The sequence below is a fragment of the Bombus terrestris genome, chromosome 10, assembly GCF_910591885.1.
Source record: "Bombus terrestris chromosome 10, iyBomTerr1.2, whole genome shotgun sequence".
NCBI classification, from domain to species: domain Eukaryota; kingdom Metazoa; phylum Arthropoda; class Insecta; order Hymenoptera; family Apidae; genus Bombus; species Bombus terrestris.
Genome location: NC_063278.1, coordinates 5,869,362 through 5,890,065, shown reverse-complemented (window position 1 = coordinate 5,890,065; position 20,704 = coordinate 5,869,362). Strand labels below are relative to the sequence as shown.

The 20,704-nt window shown below is 38.6% G+C and overlaps 1 protein-coding gene across 1 annotated transcript in view; it reads left to right on the top strand.

Moving 5' to 3' along the window:
- Positions 1–20,348, top strand: part of LOC100645414 (B-cell lymphoma/leukemia 11A) — a 48,874-nt gene extending 28,526 nt beyond the window's left edge. The window contains exon 3 of the mRNA XM_012312643.3: positions 14,040–20,348. Coding sequence (XP_012168033.1) covers positions 14,040–16,183 — 2,144 coding nt within the window. The 3' untranslated portion in view covers positions 16,184–20,348. The remainder of the gene's footprint in view (positions 1–14,039) is intronic.
- The last annotated feature ends 356 nt before the right edge of the window (positions 20,349–20,704 follow it).

Below are 20,704 nucleotides of genomic sequence, written 5' to 3'. Positions count from 1 at the left end.
TTACGTTAAATTCGATTCAGAAATCTGTTTAATATAACAACACAATAAAATTCCGATTTATTACTTATTTTCCGATTTAAAAAACGATATCGATATTCTTGGAAATTTCATTTTTCGAATTTGCAATTTTGATGATTTAATTTACAAACAATTCAATAGCTAACTGGATAACAATAAGTTACTGACTCTTCTCTATCATGTTTTCAATTACAAACCTATTTCCATAACTGCTCGTCCTTAAAAAAAAGAGTGAAGTCATAAATTTTTGAAACTATCCTAAGATACTACGTAGGATTCCTGTCCTTTATTCTTTAATATCTAATAAACCATTGAGATTTGTCGATCATCCAGATGGATGTCTACAAACTTTGCTCTACCCTGCAGCGTGACGGTTCTATGATTCCCTTGACGGCACTCGAAACCGAAATCAGACTAGCGGCAAGTTTCGAAAATAAAATTAATTACGACTTTTCATCGTGGACCATGATTGAAAACCAGCGTGGACATTCGCACGTTGAACTTTTCGACAATGCGGCCACCGATAAAAAAGAGGGCCATGAGGGGCAGGGGAGAGGCTATGGGGGCAGGTTCACCCCAATCCCCGAGCGGGCTCTTTAAATTCAAAAATCGAATCTACCGCGGTATTGTCCATGCTCGTTGAACCACGATCGACATCACATGGCAGCCCGTAACTGTACTTTAAAACTCCCTTTTTCTCTTTCTTTCTTTCTCGCCCCCTCGACCAGCGAATCCAAAACCAGAATTTCACTGCGCAGATGACAGATCGACTATTCGATGGTCGACAGTCCACGCAACTTTTATCGAATCGATGCAAATAACATTCGTGGTTGTAAAAGTTGTAGTTAAAACATAAAGAAATAAAATTTCGTAGCATGTTTCCATATATACATATAGTCTTTGTAAATTCATCTCATTTTTTATTCGATTCAGAATTACTGGTATTTAGGATAGAAATATTAACGAATAGTTGTGGACTATAATTTTATCTGAAAAACGGAATATAAATATTTCTCGTGAAACTTTGTATAAATGATGAGAGTAAAAGTTGAAATATTCACAGGATGAATAAAAAATATCCCCACTGTGTTCAATTTTCATAAAGTTCAGCGTCATCTTACATAGCGTTCCATAGGATTATTATTACCACAGTATCGTCATTATGTTGTGTAATTTAATAATTCTCAAGGATTTTCTTGCAACTGAAAAATCGAACCACAAAAGTAGTGTGTTCGATTCGTATCTTTTACTAATCTAAGGTATACACTTAAAATGCGAAAAATAAACTTTCTGGCTCGCTACCAATCAATCTCGCCAATTTTCAAGTTTCCATTCATAATATCTTGATCCGTCAGTTTCTTCGAAATTTGCTTCAAAAATAGGCACGTTCGATGACTGAATGACAACGATACGAAAGGGAGGGTTTCAATTTCGCACCCACTCGTAGGGACGAATCGACACCAGGATCGCGACGGTTTACTCCGATTAACTTCAAAGACACGGCGACGACCTCGAACGAAATTCATGCGGCCCGACGCCCCTGATGAATTGAAAGCACAGCCTTTGAGATTCTTAACTCGGTGCTTACCTGTGCAAATTGCCGCGGCCGGCTGTTTTGCATCGCAGAAATAAAGACAGAGAGGGTGGAAACGAAAGAGAGAAAAGACGGATCCCGGTAATGGTATTCAATGAGAATCGCTGGTCGTTCCTCTGCTCTCTTTCTTACAATTAGCGTGTTTTCGCTTTTGCAAATATTATCACGCTCGCTCCGGAATGATCCGGCCATTCCTTAAGACTTAAGAATCGTTCCATCTTAATTGTGTCCCGTTCGAAAAGCGACGATTATAGGAAAGTCGTGGATGAGAGGATATTGGCGGAATAATCGTTCGATTGGAACGATTACCATCGATGAAACAACGTTGATTTATATGTACACTACTGATTAAAAGTTTTAGATCACTAGGCGTTCCATTGAAGCTACAAGAAGTTGCAGAAACAGATCTGTTATATTATTTTTGACCTTATTACACTTTTTCGAGCCAAGTACTTTATTGAAATATTTAACCCCTGATTTAATAAGATCAAATGTCACTTGTGATATAAATTGTGCAATTTAATTCGAACGCTAACACTGTTTCCATTCTTCAAATTGAGAATTGTTAATTAGTAATGATGAATAATTTGTCGTCTGACATGTTTCTATAGCAATTAAAATATCATTAAGCAAGGAATTAATTCAATATAAACGCCTGAAGTCGAGTTATTTAAAATGAGATAAGCTTTTATGTGATGGCTGTTTCGTGCAATAGACTGTATTGTATTTAATAGAAAGAATCACAATTAGATCTTCTGCGTTAGTTTTGAAGTAGCATCGTTGAATTATAAATTATTAATTATTACAAATAATTAAAACAATTTAATTTATGGTAGGTTTGGATTTTATAGGTTACTTTATATAATTTCACATTTTACACGATAAATATCATTAGTAATCTTTATACTGTAAGATTAAGTAATTTAACACGAACCTAGCATAAATTATTATCGTAACCTATGACCCAACGATACCAATTAAAAACGAATGATTATTTTTCCATGATATGAATAACAGAATAAATGAATAGCAATGTGCATTATCAATAATGTAACCCTATAATAGTTTACTTGTTCGAAAAAGCTAATAACAAATAATGCTAACTGCATTCAGGAATCCTTTCTATACCTTCATATCTATCCTTATTAAAATGCAAAACGTTATTAATTATCATTAATATATAACAGTTATTAGCTACTCACAGTCAGATGTATAATACATTATACGTTATTACCTCAGACTCAGATTCCAGTGATACATAATTCTAATTAACTCATGCAAACACAATTCCACATTAAATTACTTTCATCCTACCTGTATACATATTTAAATAGAAATACCAGTTTCTTTATCCCAATATTTATCTTCAATATATTTCGCTATACTTCAAAAATAATCGCTATAATCACAAATAATAATAATCTGCTATAATTTCTAACGAAACATAGAAGCGCTCTTATTTTTTTTCAAAAATTAAACATTTAGAAATAATTATATTTGCTAGCAATCCAGAGTGACTCAACTAGCTCTTTTAGAGTTAAACATTCGCTACACGTTAAACCAATTGATACAAACCGCAGTAATACGTGATTAAACATCATCAAACATCATCAAACTCGCCCGAACATCATGAAACCTCATTGGAAGATCTCAACCCAGCCGTCCAAATATGTGTTTACCCCCGTTTCGCTGTCATCCCTTCATATTCGAAGATTTTTCACACTCGAAGGGTTGATCCTCCATCGCGGGCAAACCGCGGCCACCGCTTGATTAATGCAAACGATAATAATTACGCAACAGCTTGTTGATCCGGCGCGAGCGCACCGGTGTGTCTCTTTAAAATTTCATCACGGTCCGTGAAACTCGCTGAAGCATCCCCGGTCCCCCTTTTCTGCTAGGTACGCGGAGAAAGAGCGTTAACCCCATCCTGGTGCTCATCCCCCAACACCGCGTCCACGTTGGACTTGTTCTCCTGGATAAGCCCCTTTCGTCGCCTTTTTTGCCCAGTTTTTTTGTCATCGACCGGCCACGTCCAAAAGCCCAATTAGAATCGTCCTATTGTTTGGCCACGTGGTCCGCACGAGCCAATGCTGCACGAGCACGCACGCGAATACGTATGTGTGAATTCGTGGGATAATATGCGTGAATGTGAGCGAACCGGTTGATCTGCGACATCACGGTATATCTAGTTTGTAGTTTGTCTCTAGGTAAAGTAACCTGAATCGGAGACGATCGACAGAAACGAAGTGAAGCGGAAATGGAGCCCTCTAGACTTTACACTCTAGATCATCTGCCTTTTATCTAGTTTTTTGATGAAGTTCGTTCATGAGTGAAAATGGCAACTGTGTCTTTTGACATAATATTTTAGCTGGTATAAGTGGAAGATGTGTTGAACCCTTCGCGGTGAAAGGGTTTAACGTAGTTTGGTTCTCGAAGGAGTAAGATGTTGAGGTTGGTTAACTCGGTATAAGTAGGTATGATGATTTAATAGTGTTATAGAATATTATATAGATGAGGAATTTTTGAATTTTTCGTTTATCGAAGCTTTGAATGATCTTGGAAACGTGTTTTATAATATGAAACCTCGGAGAGTTTTAAAACTTGTAGACTTTCGCTTAACGCTGATCTTCTAACGAAAAAAATAAAAAACTGGTCAATTTCATGCTGATAATTGGCGATACGCAAGAAATATAACAAAATCTAACAAACATATACTATTTGTCATCATTTGTGGCATTTACGTCGTTTATCGTTCAAACTTCACGATAGAAGCTATCAAAAGCTACTTTTTTTAAGGGACTTTCATTCACTTTCACGAACTTGGCAAAAATATATTATAAAATTATGTTCATAAATACAAACTTTTTATCGACGAAGAAGATCAGCGACTTTGAAACCAATACAGAGAACGAAAAAAAAATCTTCTCGCGATTGTCTCTTGAGAAACAGAGACGTAAGGAGATCGAGATTGACGTTACAGGGAAAAACGAAAGTTTGGCATGGGGGATGAAGAGGAGGAACCGAGACAAGCAGCGATAATCCGTCGAAATTGACACTGGTGTTCCCGGTGAGATGCAGATTTGATCTATCTGTCACGTTTGTCTGGAATATTAATTCTCGTTCGTGGCCGAGCTTTTTCCAACGGTGGTTCTTTATGCTTCCTTCGCGCGTCCCCTTTTTGAACCTCTTCCATCTCTTTCTATTTCGCTTTATACTCGTTTCTCTTTCTCTGTCATCCTCGTGCTAGCTCGTCTTCGTGGACCGCCCGAGGCGCGACGAGAATTGCTTGCGAATTGGTTGTATCTCAGGGTTTCGAGCTCCTGCAGCCCTTCCGTTCCCTTCTTTCTTCCCTGCTTTCTCACCCCCGCAAGGAAGGAAGTCAACGAGGACGACATAAAAGTGATACACTGTAGCGGCAGTGCCAATACGCGCGACAGTCTTCACTTTTTACCCTCTCTTCGTGTTTTTCTACCAGATTTTTTAAGGATTTTTCCTCTACTTTTCATCATCGTTGCTCGCGACGATTTCTTCCTCGAATGTTTAGTTTCGAGGTGTTCGAATCTTTTTGACGGTAACAATCGATATAGCGCGATGGTTTTCGATTGAATTTTAATTAGATGACAATTTTAACTGGTTGATCGAAATTAAATTAACTCGTATTTGATCAAGTTATCGTAGTCGTTGTTGTTAAATTGTTAATTAATATTCTACATACCATGCGAATCTTAGAAACATTGTCTTTATTCCTTGCAATAAAAAGATCATCAATTTTTCGAAGAAACCTCTCTGAACATTTTTACAAAGTCACGTTTGTCTAATCCTTCGCACTACACTGTACGGTGTACATTGCTTCAACCCATATGAAGCAGAAAAATGAAGAAGGCTACTAACTTGTAATCTTTCTCGTTTTGAAACAAATCCTTGGTCGCAAAAAATTTGATTGGAAAAATCTACTTAAATCGTTGGTCTTGTCACGCGAGTTATCAAAGTATAAAGGGTTAGTAAGTTTCCATTTTACACGACCTTCTTTCGGTTTTCAATTTTTTCTCAACCCTTTATCCTCATGCCCTTGCCAATCTTCTTTAACAAAGACACGTTAAAAAGCTCACTACAAACTTCATTTGTCTTCTTCCTGGCGGCGAAGGTTCAACGAAGACAATTAAAGTGTCACAGTCGAAGACGAGAAAGTAACAGCAGCAACGTTTCAGACTGCTAAGATAAACGCGTACTCACTTTGCCTTTTCTTTTCGTTTCTTTCTTGAACTGCACCATGTTTGGCAGATGAAGCTGAACGCAATAACGCGCAAACATTCGAAGAAGAGCAATATTTTTGGCACGCGCGCTCTTTGGAAATGTTGTTATTTCAAACAGAAGAACACAACGTTCTCGCTTCGAGATTCTTTTCTTTCGTTTGTTTGCCAGACGAGAGAGTTAATGGGCACCGTGGTCCATTCTTGACGTTTGCGGTTGGACAGGGGAACAAGGGACATAAAGTCTCGGAGAAAACGCTAGCCAGTCGCGTTGCAACATTGTAGTGACCACGAGAAATACAGTCGCGGGAAGCTTCGAACAGTATGTGGGTTTATTTAAAGCGAGAGAACTTCGATTCACGAAAGTTTCAGCGACGTTTATAACATATAGCGCATTTGACAATAGATCGTATTTAATGTTTTAATAAAATTGTGCTTGGAATATGTTGCATTTCAAAGAAAAAATCGGTTCATCATATATTTTAGAGAAGCCTTTATGCGAAAGAAAATATATGTGTATCACTTTATTCGATGAAGCACATTAGTCAAAAATAATAAGACTCTATCGATTTTACTAATTTTGATATAATAAGTGTACTATGTCGTGTATAAGTGTAATATGTCGTGTACTTAATACGATAGAGAAATGGAAGGTTTCTATAATTATCTAATTATAATATTCTGCACATGTTTTGCATTGCATTGCAAATAACGCCACTATTATTTCCATATTTCTGTTGTAACATTTTGATAAAGCTTTTAAAGTGTTTTCTTTGAGCAACATTTTCGCATTATATTTAGCCGTAGGATACAGTAGCAAATTTCATCCAAAAACTCATAGCACATAATGTGGCTTATCAATTTTTCCTCTTACGACCTATATATCTCATCTTGTTTAGATCCACTAACAGAAATTTATTTCGCAAAAGAGATTAATCCAAGAAATATGAAAATAAGACATGCAAACTTGATCGAACATTTCATTCAACAAATATTTCCATAAAATTACAATCCAGTTCAACAAAAAAAATAACCAAACGCGTACAAGTACCAAAATGTTAATACACTTCTGAAATTTTAAATAAAAAAAACAAAAAAAAATAAAAGATAGAACTATCGGTCTCTCGATTAACAGAATGCTAAAAGAAGAATCGCAGATCAAACGCTATATTTCAAATAATACTACGCTCACGTACATTAAATCTGGGAGAGGTTGAACGTGACAGGCGAGAGGCAAGACTCGGCAGGACCCATTCAATTTTACGTGTCTCCAAAAATCAAGTTTCTTTGCATCTCAGTCTGATCTCTATAGATCCAAAAAGCAGTTCGTTTCGAATTCTACCAAAGCTATTCTCAAATAGAGGTACGTTAACAACAGTCGTGATCACCGAGCGATAACTATTTCCAGAATTTATTAATTATGAAACGATAATTACTGGCAACGACTATTGATCGTCCAGAGGCGATTGTTTTCGGAATTTTCGGTCGACGAACGTCCCGTGGACGGCACGAAAATTTATTAAAACGATACAGTTTCGTCGGAGGAAATCTTCTCGCTTTTCAAACCGGGCACATCTGCTGTTCGTCACGTCACCACGCGTACACACGCGTGGATACGCGTGTGTACACGCATACGCCGAAAGCCCTTTAATCCAGAATGGCGTGTGACAATATTAAAATATCGATTAGCCAACGTATGCGGCGTATGCACTTTGTCCTACGTACAAGGGTTGCACTTAAAAGGGACAACGCGCGTCGCATCGCAATCAGGGATCAGATTATGCTTGTTCAACAGAGATTGACCGATTGAAACTTTGCCTCGCGGTGTTTCATATGAACATCAAATGAATTTATTTAATAGTTTCATATTTTCCACTTTCTGTATGCAGTTTTCTTCATTCGTAACATTCTTCTTGTGAGAATCTTTCGCATGCACAAAGCATAGGAACATAATGACGTTACAAACAGTGGTTTTTAAATTTACGTCATATTTTTGCGATGGATAAACTTCAAAAAGTGAATCATTCGTTTTTTGAGAATTCAATATTCCTCGTGGACTTATGCAATGAAATTAAGAAATTAATAGAAAGTAGAATTGTCTAATTTTCTTTCTTTCGTGCCAAGTTTGTGCAAAGTGTCAAATTGAACATACTCCTTGACGTTGTAGTTGACCTTTAATCGTAAACAGGTTGAGAATTTTTATACACTTATGAAAGATTTAAAGAGCCGAGAATATGCAGAATTCGTGTCATCTGTAAAAATATATGAAATATTCAAAGTAGAAAATATGATTTTGAAATATTCAGCAGACAAATCTCTATTTACGATAGACTCTGACTTACGATAAACGTAACATTTGTGAATATCGAATATTATTCATTATGCAGTGAATATTTTCCTTTAAAAGACTTTCTGGATTTGTGAATCGATTTTTCAGCTATGATATATTAAGAATACTAAAATTACGAAATCAATAAAAATGAACTTATTGTATTTCCATCTTATTGTCTTCGTATAGTATGTAGCACATACAGTAAAATATATAAAATATTATATTATGAAAGAGTAACTTTCAGTTTCATAATTTTTCCAAAAGTTTGTAAAATGAACACGTTAGAAGTCTATGAGAAATGCGTTTGAATTGAAGAGACGAAGAATATTTGGAAAATTATTTCGCGGGAACTATACCCACCGATTGAGGGTAGCTAGGTTTCGTGTGAAATCTTCCGTGAAAGGGTTGAAAGGAAGTATTCGTAGGATGACCAGGGTTTGGATGGTCGTTAAACAATGGCATTCCGAACGATTTGCCCGTAAACGTCGCGTGGGCCAATTTGTCGGGCAATTTCTGAGGAAAATCGTTCGGTCACTATCGCGAGTACCGGAAGACCATGTATTAGTATGCGACCACATTGTTCGTTATTTGATCCTACGATACCCCTGACGAATTTAGCTTTTGCCATCAAGTCGTATGTCACATATATTTAGTATTTAATATATTAACAAAATTCTTTAGTAGAAATTTAGTTGCATATTGCTTGATCAAGTACTCGTTCGAAGATACGATTATTGTATGATAGACAAACAAATATAATAATAAATCAGTTTATCTGTTTTTTTGTAAAACGGTTCTTTATACTTATTCATGTAGAAAATTTAATAAAAAGCTTAAAATGTACATATTGTACTAAATTTTTATATTAATTCATTGTAATTTTGAAGTTACGGAGAATTGTTTCTCAATAGAATGTAGAAGCTCGTTATTAGATCTTCACCGGCGACCGGCTCGTTATAAACTGTTCGTCACACTTTGATCGGCCTCGGTGATCGACATCGACGGTTGAAAGACAAAAGAAAAAGCCCGGCCTTTTCGGAAAAGCCGCGGCGGCTCGGCGGCTCGACAAAGTCACGTGTATTGGCTCGGCATACACGCACGAGGGCATACACACTAACAATAGAAAGAGAGAATTAGTCTAGAACTAGATGATTCGGTCATTTACGTTCTCACAATACGATATGTAAATTGAATAATTAAATTGTATTAAATTCTTCTTAAAATTAACTTTCAATTGAGGTTATCGACTCATAGGTGATCGCAGAAATATTTAACATTTTCTAGTATGTTATATATCATCCATTCTATGTAATAATGCGAAAATGTAATTCTGGCGAACTTAATAATACCCAAAATGGGCTAACTATAATTTTAATATATAGATAATATTCTCATTTTCTTTTTGTTAATAATTTTTATACGCCAGCTTCATACAGAACTTTCAAATTTCCAATGATTTCCATTGCCGCAGTACTTTTTTCGCAACACCATTCACGTTGTAAAGTGGAACTCTATAAATCGTGATCGATGCGCTTCTCTATCGGCCGCATCTTCAGTAAGGGCAGAAGCATCCATGGAGAGAGAAGATGGTGGAAAATCTAAAGAAATAATCCTAACGGATGGCCGGCCGCGACGTTTGCATATGAAAAGCGTCCGCCTGTGAATCGATACACCTTTATTATGCTCGAGCACTTGCTTATCTTCCTCGGTGTCGGGTCCCCTCTTCAACGAGTTCGAGGGAACTCGGTAATATCTTCGACTTCCGGTCGACGAAAGGTCGCCCGAGGGCCAGACGCGTGAAACAATATGCCAAATTTTCACGGTTTGCCACTCGATGACCCCTCATTTGTGACGTGACTCGTCCCTTTCTTCGCTTTCTAATTTTCTCCTCGCCGGGGTCAGCCAAGTTCGCACTCGAAAAGGTTCGTCGAATCGATGACGCGGTGAAAATTAAGTGGTTTTTCTTCCTGTTTCTGCGGTATCGCGTTCCTTTGTTTTACCGCTTGTCGAGATAACCGTGTAGCCGTTTCAGTTTTGTTTGGAAATTCTGTTGAGCAGTCGAAGCGGTCAAATTCGAAAAGTTTTACTATGTTCGTCGAGATGTTCTATTTGTCAGGATCGTATATTACGAGTTCGTTTAATGATTTCTACAAATCGAAGATATAAATTGCATCATGAAATAAGCTACATCTTGTAGTAAGCTGTGTGAGATATTAGTATATTAAATATTATATGTTCTGCGATAAATGGAACGTGAATGTTTATGTACTTAACAGAATATTTAAATTGTCCAAGGTAACGAACTTGTAATTATTAACAGGTGCATTTTTAAGCGTTTCTAAATATATTGCAGGTAAAAATGTATAACAGGTAACTATAATAATTTGTAATAGATAGAACGAATCTCTATTTAATTATTATTTCTTTAGTTGTGTCCATAAAAATACAATACAAATTTGTATAAAAATTCCCAATCTATCTATCGTCATTTTCCCCTGTAGACTGCATATACGATCACGTTTGAACTTCAGACTTCAGCCTCGAAGCCGACGCAACGTTGGTAGACGTTGGAACGAGGTTATCTGCGAGGAATCACGGTATTTTCCCTCTTCCATTCCGCGAGCGTTTCTTACCACGACGCGTAAACGCAAACGTAATCGTGGTGAAAGGTCAGCGAGGCGGGGAAGAAAAATCTGTCGCCCACCCGGCAGCCTCGTTATTCTACTTAGCACCTTGTTACACGCGGCGATATGTGTTCTATTGTGTATTGTCGCGGGGTATATCCTATCGCTTATGAAGCTGACGTCCCTCGAGTTGTTTCTAATTTAATTTAGGATTCATTGTTTACGTGTCCCATTGTCGCCGGGATCCGCGCCAGCGTGATTCATTTATTGGACATCGTTGATACACGCTTCTGTGAGTTCCACGCGGCTCTCAAGCAGTTTCTCTTGAATAATTTCAGTAACGAGACCGAGGTGTGACCAAAAATCGTATAATTCGTTGTTTTCCTGTTCCATTGGTATTCGGAATTTTTATCTCTTCTTTTTTTTTAATATTCTACGCATTCGTCGTGGTTTCAACACTTTTTGATGGATTGGACGGGCTATGTGAATCGTTCAGAAGTTATGCGGATCGACTTTATAAATTAAACAAACATTACTTTGTGAGAACTTTTTTTGAAATTTACAGTTATTTGCGCCATTCTCCTGTGATCAATAAATTTATGAAAATATGGTTTCTTTGTTGAGATGTCGAGTACTAATTACGTATCTGGATAATGCGACATTCATAACTTTATAAAAAGCGGAATTGATCAATTTAAGTTCGAAAAAGCTCATATGTATTTGGCACTAAATGCTTGCTAGTAGTTAGTTTCTTTATTGTTCTTTTTATAAATAATCCATGATTTTCTTTTCCATTAATTCACAGTTAATTTAAAAGATATTTACGATAGAGCAATATGAAACATCGCAAGGTATAACTAACACTGAAAATAGAAGAATGTACAGGAACTATAGAACCTGATCATTTTAGTTGCAAGTCGTACTGTTTTTATACGATTTAAAGAGAATTCAGAAGAGTAAACGATCGACGAGAACGTTCCGTTTGGTGTAACAAACGACTCAATTCGAATGGAATAAGAAACTTAAGTAAAATGTAAGGTCTTATTTAGAGGAGGTTCGGCTTTAAGACTCTCGCTTCCAGACTTCCTTCGACGACAAAGATCTTCCCCTATCTCGAACAGCCATTTAATTAGGACCGCTTTTATTTTTCCCAGATCTTTTGTCTCCCCGGTTGACTTTTCTTCCCGATGTTAAATCAGTCTGAAACGGTATAATAGGTGAACCGATCCTCAACTTTTTAATTTTCTAACACGCTTCTCTTCCACGTTCGATCTAACTGTGTAATTTTTTGCTTATATTGTATTCTAACACTAACTCGTTTATACTAATCACAGAACTTTTCCCCCACTATTTTATTGAAATTCATAAATATATTAACTCCTGATAAGCATGAGTTCACGATTCTATAACATATGAGACGAAAGCAAATGGCATATTGAAGACATAAAATATACTTTGAAAGGAGTACAATTTGCTAAAAACACGTGTCATTATTTAAAAGAATCGTCAAATATTCAAAGTCACGGAACACAAATCTAAACTTGAATTTCATGTATCTTGAGACACATTATGAATTATTTACAATCTTCGATCATATAACTTAAATTGCATTTTTCCTCGTTCGTAATCTCAACTATCGTTACACCTCAAACGAAAAATCCCTCTGCTTACAAACTCCACATCGCCTCTCCACGTTTCTTCCAAACAAATTTAATTCACGGTCACCCTAACGTCCGGGATCACGAGTTCTCCGAATATGTCCCTGATCCTCCGTTCAATGGCATTTCCGCGGTACGAAACAAGGGACCATCACAACGTCTGTTCCGCTTTCCTTCCATTTTTTCCTCGTATTCTTTCATCCTCTTTTACGAGAGGGTGGCCACGAATTAATAAAATCTTACGGACACCCTAGCACCGCGTAGAGCGTCGTCTCCGGAGCGTGAAAAATGGCCGAAAATCTGATATTCCGGATTAAAAACATTGAAATTCAAAACCAGTTCCTCCCGTGGTCGTCGACGGAGCGAGAGGCAGGGTCGAGAAGTCGTTAAGGGTCAGTTTCAGTCTGAACCGATCCCTATTCGCCTCGAGCCAGCCTTTTCAACCCCCCTGACTATGGAGCATCGTTGTCGGGGATATTATTTTTAAGCCCCCGCGTGGCCGCAATTTGACACAGCCGCGCCGTTTGAATTCCGAATTCAATCGGCGGACCCGATTTCTATCCCGATTCCGCGAAATTAAGGGTGCCTCGAAAATTGATAGCCAGTTGAACTTGCTATATACGTGGGTCGGACACACGTTAGACACACATGTTCTCGCGGTAGTGTCGCCTTGCCCCTCTACAATTTTGACGAGAGATTTTTTCCCCGTGTTTCCATATATCATCGTGGTTCACGGTAATCTTCTGGACTGGTTTGATGCGGTTGCAACTTATCGCATGCGTGATCGCTCGCAGGAGTGTTGCTTCGGGGGTGAAATATTTTATGCGATTTTCGATCCTTTCTTATCTTAGGCGTGATCAAGGCTTTTTGAACAGTTCTCGATTTTATACCATTTTTCGTTATTCGAAATGTAAATACCATATCTTTTACGTCACGGTAATAATCAGTTTTCTTGTACATAGACGATCGCTGATGCATTTCTGTATCTTTATATGTGCAAGTGAATTCATACAGACTAATCATCAACGACCTCTGTTCTTTTTTCTTTTTTTATACGTGGGGAAATCCTCATGGACACCCCTCTCCCCTTGAAAACGTCGGGGTAGTGTCGGACTATACCGACTAAAACCCCACGGTGGACCGCCCGACGCTCAGCTGGAATGCCCGAGACCCATTTCGTATTACTGCCGGAGAATCATCAACGACCCTCTGAACATGTTATATTTTAATTTAATCTAAAATTTACCGAAGTCGTTCCCCTCCGCATTTAGTATTAAATATTCTCGTTTTATAAAATAAAAGCAATCCACAAGCTTCGAAATGTAGAAATTTTCGGAGATTCGTGTACCCTTGCACTGTTTCTGACGAGAAAATTAATTCCTTAAAATTAAAAAACCTTTGTACCTTGTAGCTGTTCGTATCAACATAGTCCCATATATTCCTAAAATACTCGATTTGTCAATTTACTATAAAGTAACGATATATCTTCCTTCAATGAGTTCTTTTCCAAAAATCTATACTTTCAAGTATTTAACCGAGACTATCTACATTATCTTGTTTCAGAACCACGATGGCTGCAGTGCTCGCAATGTTCCAGAAGACTATCCTCAGCGTGGGAGCTGCTCCAGCATGTACAAAGCGTCCACGGCGCCCGTCTTTACACTTCCCCGACGTCATCGACGAACTCCTCGTCGAACACACCCGCGCCAAGTCCACCAACGCCCACACCCACTCACACGCATCACCTCAGCCCACCCAACCACCTGAACCTAAGCAGTAAATCCACCGGAAGCTCATCCACGGGAAACTCATCCGGCGGCACCAGTTCCAGCGGTAGTAGCAGTGGACGACAACAACTTCAATCCTCAGCGTCCCTTGTTGGCGATCCGCTTCACAGTTTTCTAAGGTTACCTCAGCACCTCGAACGAAGCTTCCCACCCATGTTTAGGCCAGACTTTTTGGCCTTGAATCCTTTGGCCGGGTATAGAGGCCTTCAGGAGCTACAGACTGCCACGAGAAATCTCCAAAATCTTGGCGATCCGCTTCGAGGTATGGATGGTTTAAATTTGGGAGATCCCTTGGTCCGTAGTTCATTGGACTCCTTGAACAATGCCCGGAATCTGGCGAACCTGGCCGAACTGTCGCACGGCCGTGGCCTCGCCGGACAAGCGCATCCTCCTCCACTCGAGGCCAATCTGGATTTTTACTCGGCGCGCCTAAGGAGCCTCGCTAATCCGTCCTTAGGCGCGGCTCCACCTAGTAGCGGTAATTCGACGACGAATTCGAACCCACCTGCCCCGGTACCGCCTGTACCTGTACCGAGCACCGTCCAGCAGCAACAACAGCAGCCGCCAGCAGCACAAAATCACAGTCAACCTGTCGAACCTCCCAGTCCAGCGTCGAACAACGCTACAATACTGACACATAACAATCACCAAAAGGAGAATTCGCCGCCCTGCTACAGTCAGAGCCCGGTTGGTCATCATAACAATAATAATTCAACCGATAGCGAAAAGACCAGTCCACCTGTCGCCTCGACGCCCATCATCGCAGACTCCGTATCAGAAACGATTTACTCGTGCGAGGTCTGTGACAAGAAGTTCCGTTTCCAGTCGAATCTCATCGTGCATCGAAGAAGTCACAGGGACAAGGAGAGACAGTATGGACAGGATGGAACGCAGGATGGACAAACGACGCCGACGAGGTGTGAAGTTTGCGAAATGGAGATTCCAAGCTTTGCCGAGTTGAGGAAACATATGAGAAAAGAACACCAGGAGAATCTGAACGCGGCTAGTCCTCAAGGGAGCGTCGAAACTGTTCCGGACGATGGTTCCAGTTGCGATGAGAATATGGATCTCGATGAAGCGGACGAGAACGAACAGAAAGGAGAAAGGGAAGATACCGAAGAGAATACACCAGAGGATTTGAGTACTACTCAAGGTCAAAGCGGAGAAGAAAGCAGTGGTAGAATAGAGCAGAAACCAGCCAGTTTAGTCGGTGATTTGATGGAAAAGTTCGGATTGAGTAACATCGCACAGTACTCGGAGGCTTATAGACAGGCTCTGCAGGAGAACCACCGGGGCGGTTTCATTAAAACAGAATCGCCGTCTAACATGACCAACTCTCTGAACAACAACAAGGAGAAAGACAGCGCGTTATCGCCCACGAACTTCAATTCCTCAACCACACCTAATATATTCTCTGGTCAGGGTTTTCCCAGATCTTCGGGGCCGGACTTCGGTGGCCTCTGGCTACCGAGTCCTCATTACCTAGAAAACAATGAATTCCGAAAAGCAACGAAGGCTACCACGTCCAGTTTAGCCCTTCAAGGTTTACCAAGTCCCTTATTGAAAAAGGAACGAAGTGGCAGGAACGACACGTGCGAGTATTGCGGCAAAGTATTTAAGAATTGCTCGAATCTAACGGTACACAGGCGATCTCACACGGGAGAAAAACCTTACAAGTGCGAGTTGTGCTCGTACGCGTGTGCACAGAGCTCGAAACTGACCAGGCACATGAAGACACACGGTAGACACGGGAAAGACACGTACAAATGTCGCTTCTGCGAGATGCCATTCTCGGTGCCAAGCACGTTGGAGAAGCACATGAGAAAGTGCGTGGTTGTGGTGCAACAAGGTCCAAAACTAGGCATGCCATATCCTGGTAGCCAAGACGAGGACTCCTCGTTGAGTACCAAGGACACTTGATCTTGGAACGGAAGCCTACCGCCGATCCCGCCACTGTGGCCACACAGACCACCATACCCGGTGTACTGAAGAGGGGATCTTCTTCCTTGGAAGTGAAACAGAGGGCAAAATGGCGAATCCTGGACGAAGACCAGGAACCTTAAAATGTTCAGACGAAGACACGGTTGCAGTGTACTCCGAATAATCTTCTCTGGTCAAATGTCCAGGATCGCCTCTCAGTGTTGGGGGAGGCGGTAGGTCGGTGAACGAGGAAACAGCCGATCGATATGACCTGGAAACGGTCCCGGCAACACAAGGAATGTATATCATTGTATAAACGAAGAACAACGACAAATGTCAGCCTCAAAAGTGAAAAAGCCACGTTTGAGGACTTCAAGATGACAAAGAAAGGTTTCCGAATTGGAGGAAACCGAATATAAAGAAAAATTCAAACTGGTTCGATGAATGAAGACGATTTTAAACATTGAACTAGAGAAACGAACGAATGGTTACCAGTTTGCGAGTCTCAGCAGAACTATTTAAAAGAGTAAATAATTATAAATAAAGAAACTATAAATATGAATATATATAAATATACATATTATATACATAAAGAGTATAAAAAAAATATATAAATGTATAAATATATACATAAATATAAAATCGCGAGAGGATGAATTATACAAAATATAAATATTATACATAGGATAATGAACATAGTAACTTTATTATTGCATTTGAAGATTATTTATTTAATAATGATAGAGAATATTATCGCATACTAATACTGTATAACGTAATATATGTATATATGTGTAATGGAGAAACGTGTTCGCGTGTATATGTATGTACATTACGTTATATAATATGAAAAAACCTGCAACCAGTTCGTGCGTATAGCGTTTAGGGTGAAAGATCGTGAAGAGGGGGCGAGAGAGAAGTGATTTAGAGGGTTAGGTGGGGAAAAATAATCCTTTTGTACATTGCATCGACGACGTCGCTCCGGTACATCGAGCGTCTCTCTTTGTTTTCTAAGAAGAAGAAAAAAAAAAAAGAAAACGCGAAAAAAGCCAGAAAATAAAAGTGGCAGATTATTCTTCTCCATCGGGAAGAAGAATAATCACGTGAGCGATTTCGAAATTATCCTTTGTGTATGTATATAAGCGCGAAACATCGATATTCGAAAAACCTCAAATCCACCCTTAAATAATAATTCAACAGCGTTTAGCTATCGATGATTAGGAATACAGAGAGTATTTGATGTACGATTAATCGTATACAGCGTGAACCGGAAGTGTGCGCTGCGTTTTTTCTAGATTTTAAGCTCCACCCCCGATCCTATGTAAAATATATCATAGTACTTTTATTGTCTATTAATATTATCTAATATTATTATATATGTTTCTATTATTGCTTATTATTAATATTATTATTGTCATTATTAACATTAATTATTGACTTTATTATTATTACTATTATATTATTATTATTGTCATACTGATTATTATTATTATTATTATTATTATTATTATTATTATTATTATTATTATTCATTGCCACCATTATTAACGCGGTTACAAGCGACTGTAAGCGCTGTCTTCATTATTTTATCTCCGCTATTATTAAATTATTATCGAAGATGATGTTTTACATGGTTAAGAAGATGCCAAAGTTGTTTAGGTTTATCGGCGCGATGATCGTCGGCCGAAGATGTTCGTCGAAGGCTCTCTATCGAAACTTCTCTTTGTTGTTTTCGCGATGGCGCTATGTTAAACGGATTTTTTAAAAAAACGCGTCTAATTAACGTTCGATAGCTAGTCATAAAAATTTGTCTATTCACGTTCACAGAAAAAAATCGAATAAAAATGAAAAGAAATTAATGCAGATAATAGAAGAATTATAACGAAGAAAATAAAAATAACAAAAAGGTGATAAAACTAAATTCGGGAAAAATAATGGCGATGATTTGGAAAAAGTATGATCTATAGACGTTGAAAAGACAGTTTTGTGGTTGGCTCGTGTGAAGGGCGTTCGAGAAATCTTCGACGGTCATTTTGCGGTCGCAAAACACGCTGGCGCTATTATTATAGCGCGTTTGTTCGTTGGTTATATTTATTACCGTCGCGGCTGATCGGATATCGCGCGGCTTTCGCAGGATCGAGACCGCGGATCGTTGATCCTGCGAAAATCGTCGTGTCCACCAAGTGGCGCGTCCAAACGATGCGACGGTTGGTTAACTGATTATCTTTTTACTTTCTCCGTTTTTTTCGTTGGAAGAAACCGAAGACTGAGGTACTTACATATTGTATTCGCACGATCGATGCATCCAGCGTTCAATTATCTTTCCTTTTCTCTTACGTTCCATTATACTGCGTACTGTATAGTTCTGTTTCTTCCCCTTTCGTTATTTTTCCTTCGTTCATTTCGTTTTCCCGAAAAACGCCTCGTTGTAAACGTTTTCGAAGGGGACTGTTCCTAAATAAAAAAAAAGATGATCTAGGCAATAAGATAAAGAGTAACTGGAGTATAGTATGTGTGTGCGTTTCTCGATTTTTGTGTATGTATGAGTTCGTTGAAACTGTGCGTCTGCGCGTTAAAGGAAAAAGGATCGAACGTTAGTTTCTTCAATTTTTCCGTGAGTTGTGTATTGTATGAATGTCAATAACGAGTGAGTAATAAAAGGATAAAAGGAGAAAAAAACTCATATCACGATAGTTGTCTCGGTGTTAGACGTGTACGGCCCTAGGTAAAAGGCAAAATGATAAAAAAATGAAAATCTCGTTATCTAGTTAAAGAAAAAAAAGCGTTTGTTAGATTGATTCTGAAATACGTACATGCCAGGCTCCGTTTATACGATATATTGTAAATATATGGCACTGCCCGTAGCAAAAATGGGAAACGAATACAGGGAGGTGGAGAACCGGGCGGAGAATAAGGCAGACGAACATGATCGTCGGCGTTCAAACGTGAGAAATAAATAAAAATCATCATAATATTAATTGTATCAATCTTTTTCGTGCACACGAGAACGCGTCGTTTCGTTCATCATTATCTTCGAGGATGTTTGTTGGCCATTTTATTGGCACGTGAACATTATAAGAATACGAATAATAAAAGAGAAACAAATGGGGCAATTATCTAAAAGATGGATGTTTCGTCCTTCTTGAGTGCTTTCGAAAAATTTAATTCTGTAAAACAGCAAGATAGAATTAAATCAAAGGAACGGTAAAAAGAAAGAAAAAGAATTATAAGTTCACAGAATCACCTTAATCCGTGAGACGATGCGACGAAACGCGCGCTTCGTTTCCAAAAGTTTCTCTCGTCTTTCTTATTCGAATTCATCCCACATAGGACCAAGTTCCCTGCCTCACGAAGCGAACATAGGAAAAAAAAAAAAAAAAAGAAAAAGAACACAATCACACACGCAAATCTCGCGGCGGGCGATTCGATCGACAGGAGACGATGAGTAAATTCGCCGCGAAAGTGGAATCTTCCAGAACGAATTCCAGACGACGAAACCTGAAGTTTCTTTCACGTGGATGAAATAAATCGTGTTATTTCGCCTCGCCGTGTCCTGTCGATCGATTTCTAACGTTTCTACACAGGGTAAACCACGTAAAATGGTAAAAGATAATCCCAGACGAAATAAAAAAATAAATAAATAAAGCGAAGAGCAAAACGTCAGAAGTATAGCAAATTGAAGTATCTAGACAGTTAAATAAAATAAATAAACAAGAAAAAAAATATGAAGAGGTATTTCCTATAATATAGTAAGCGACAGGATGGGAAATGAGCCACACGCAAGATGAACGCGGCAGGATGCGCAGAAACGGAGGCGAACAAAAACAGTCGGTAGCAGGGAAATTGGATTTTTAGCATGAAATCTTCTGATCCAGGGTAAAAATAATCCGAAGCTCGGTTTCTAGACACGGTACGACTGGGTTTTCAAGACCTGGTAACACTTTCGAACACTTTAAACAAAAATAAAGAAAAATGAAAAATCAGAAAAAACCGAGGATCGACATTAAGGCAATACGAGAAAACAAGGCGTCTTCGGGCAAAGACTGGCCAAAGTTCGCAACACATCCTTTGACCAGATTTTCCACGGGGAGGTCCGTAATTATAAACATAGCAGATACGGTGTATGTCTTGTGCGATTCAAATAAACCACATTGTTTTTAAATAATTCGTGTTATATTAATATACTCCCATTCTGGTTTTTGTATTAAAAACTATCTCTATTAATTCTTCCATAAATTAATGTTTTTCAGATTGGTTTTTGAAGTAATTAGATTCACTAAGACTTCCACTGTTACTGACGCATACGTTGCGTCTCATCAATTGTTTCAATAATATTACTGACATATTGGTTTGGGTTAGATTTTTGTCTTTCAGCATTAAAATGTATATTGCGTAATAATAATTATTTGGTATTGTTATCGATTGATTTTTGACAGTAACTCGCTCAAATAATGATTGTTAACGAAGCTAGGTATAATAATATTCCTTGTAAAAAGAGTATATTGTTCCTGAGAAAAAAAT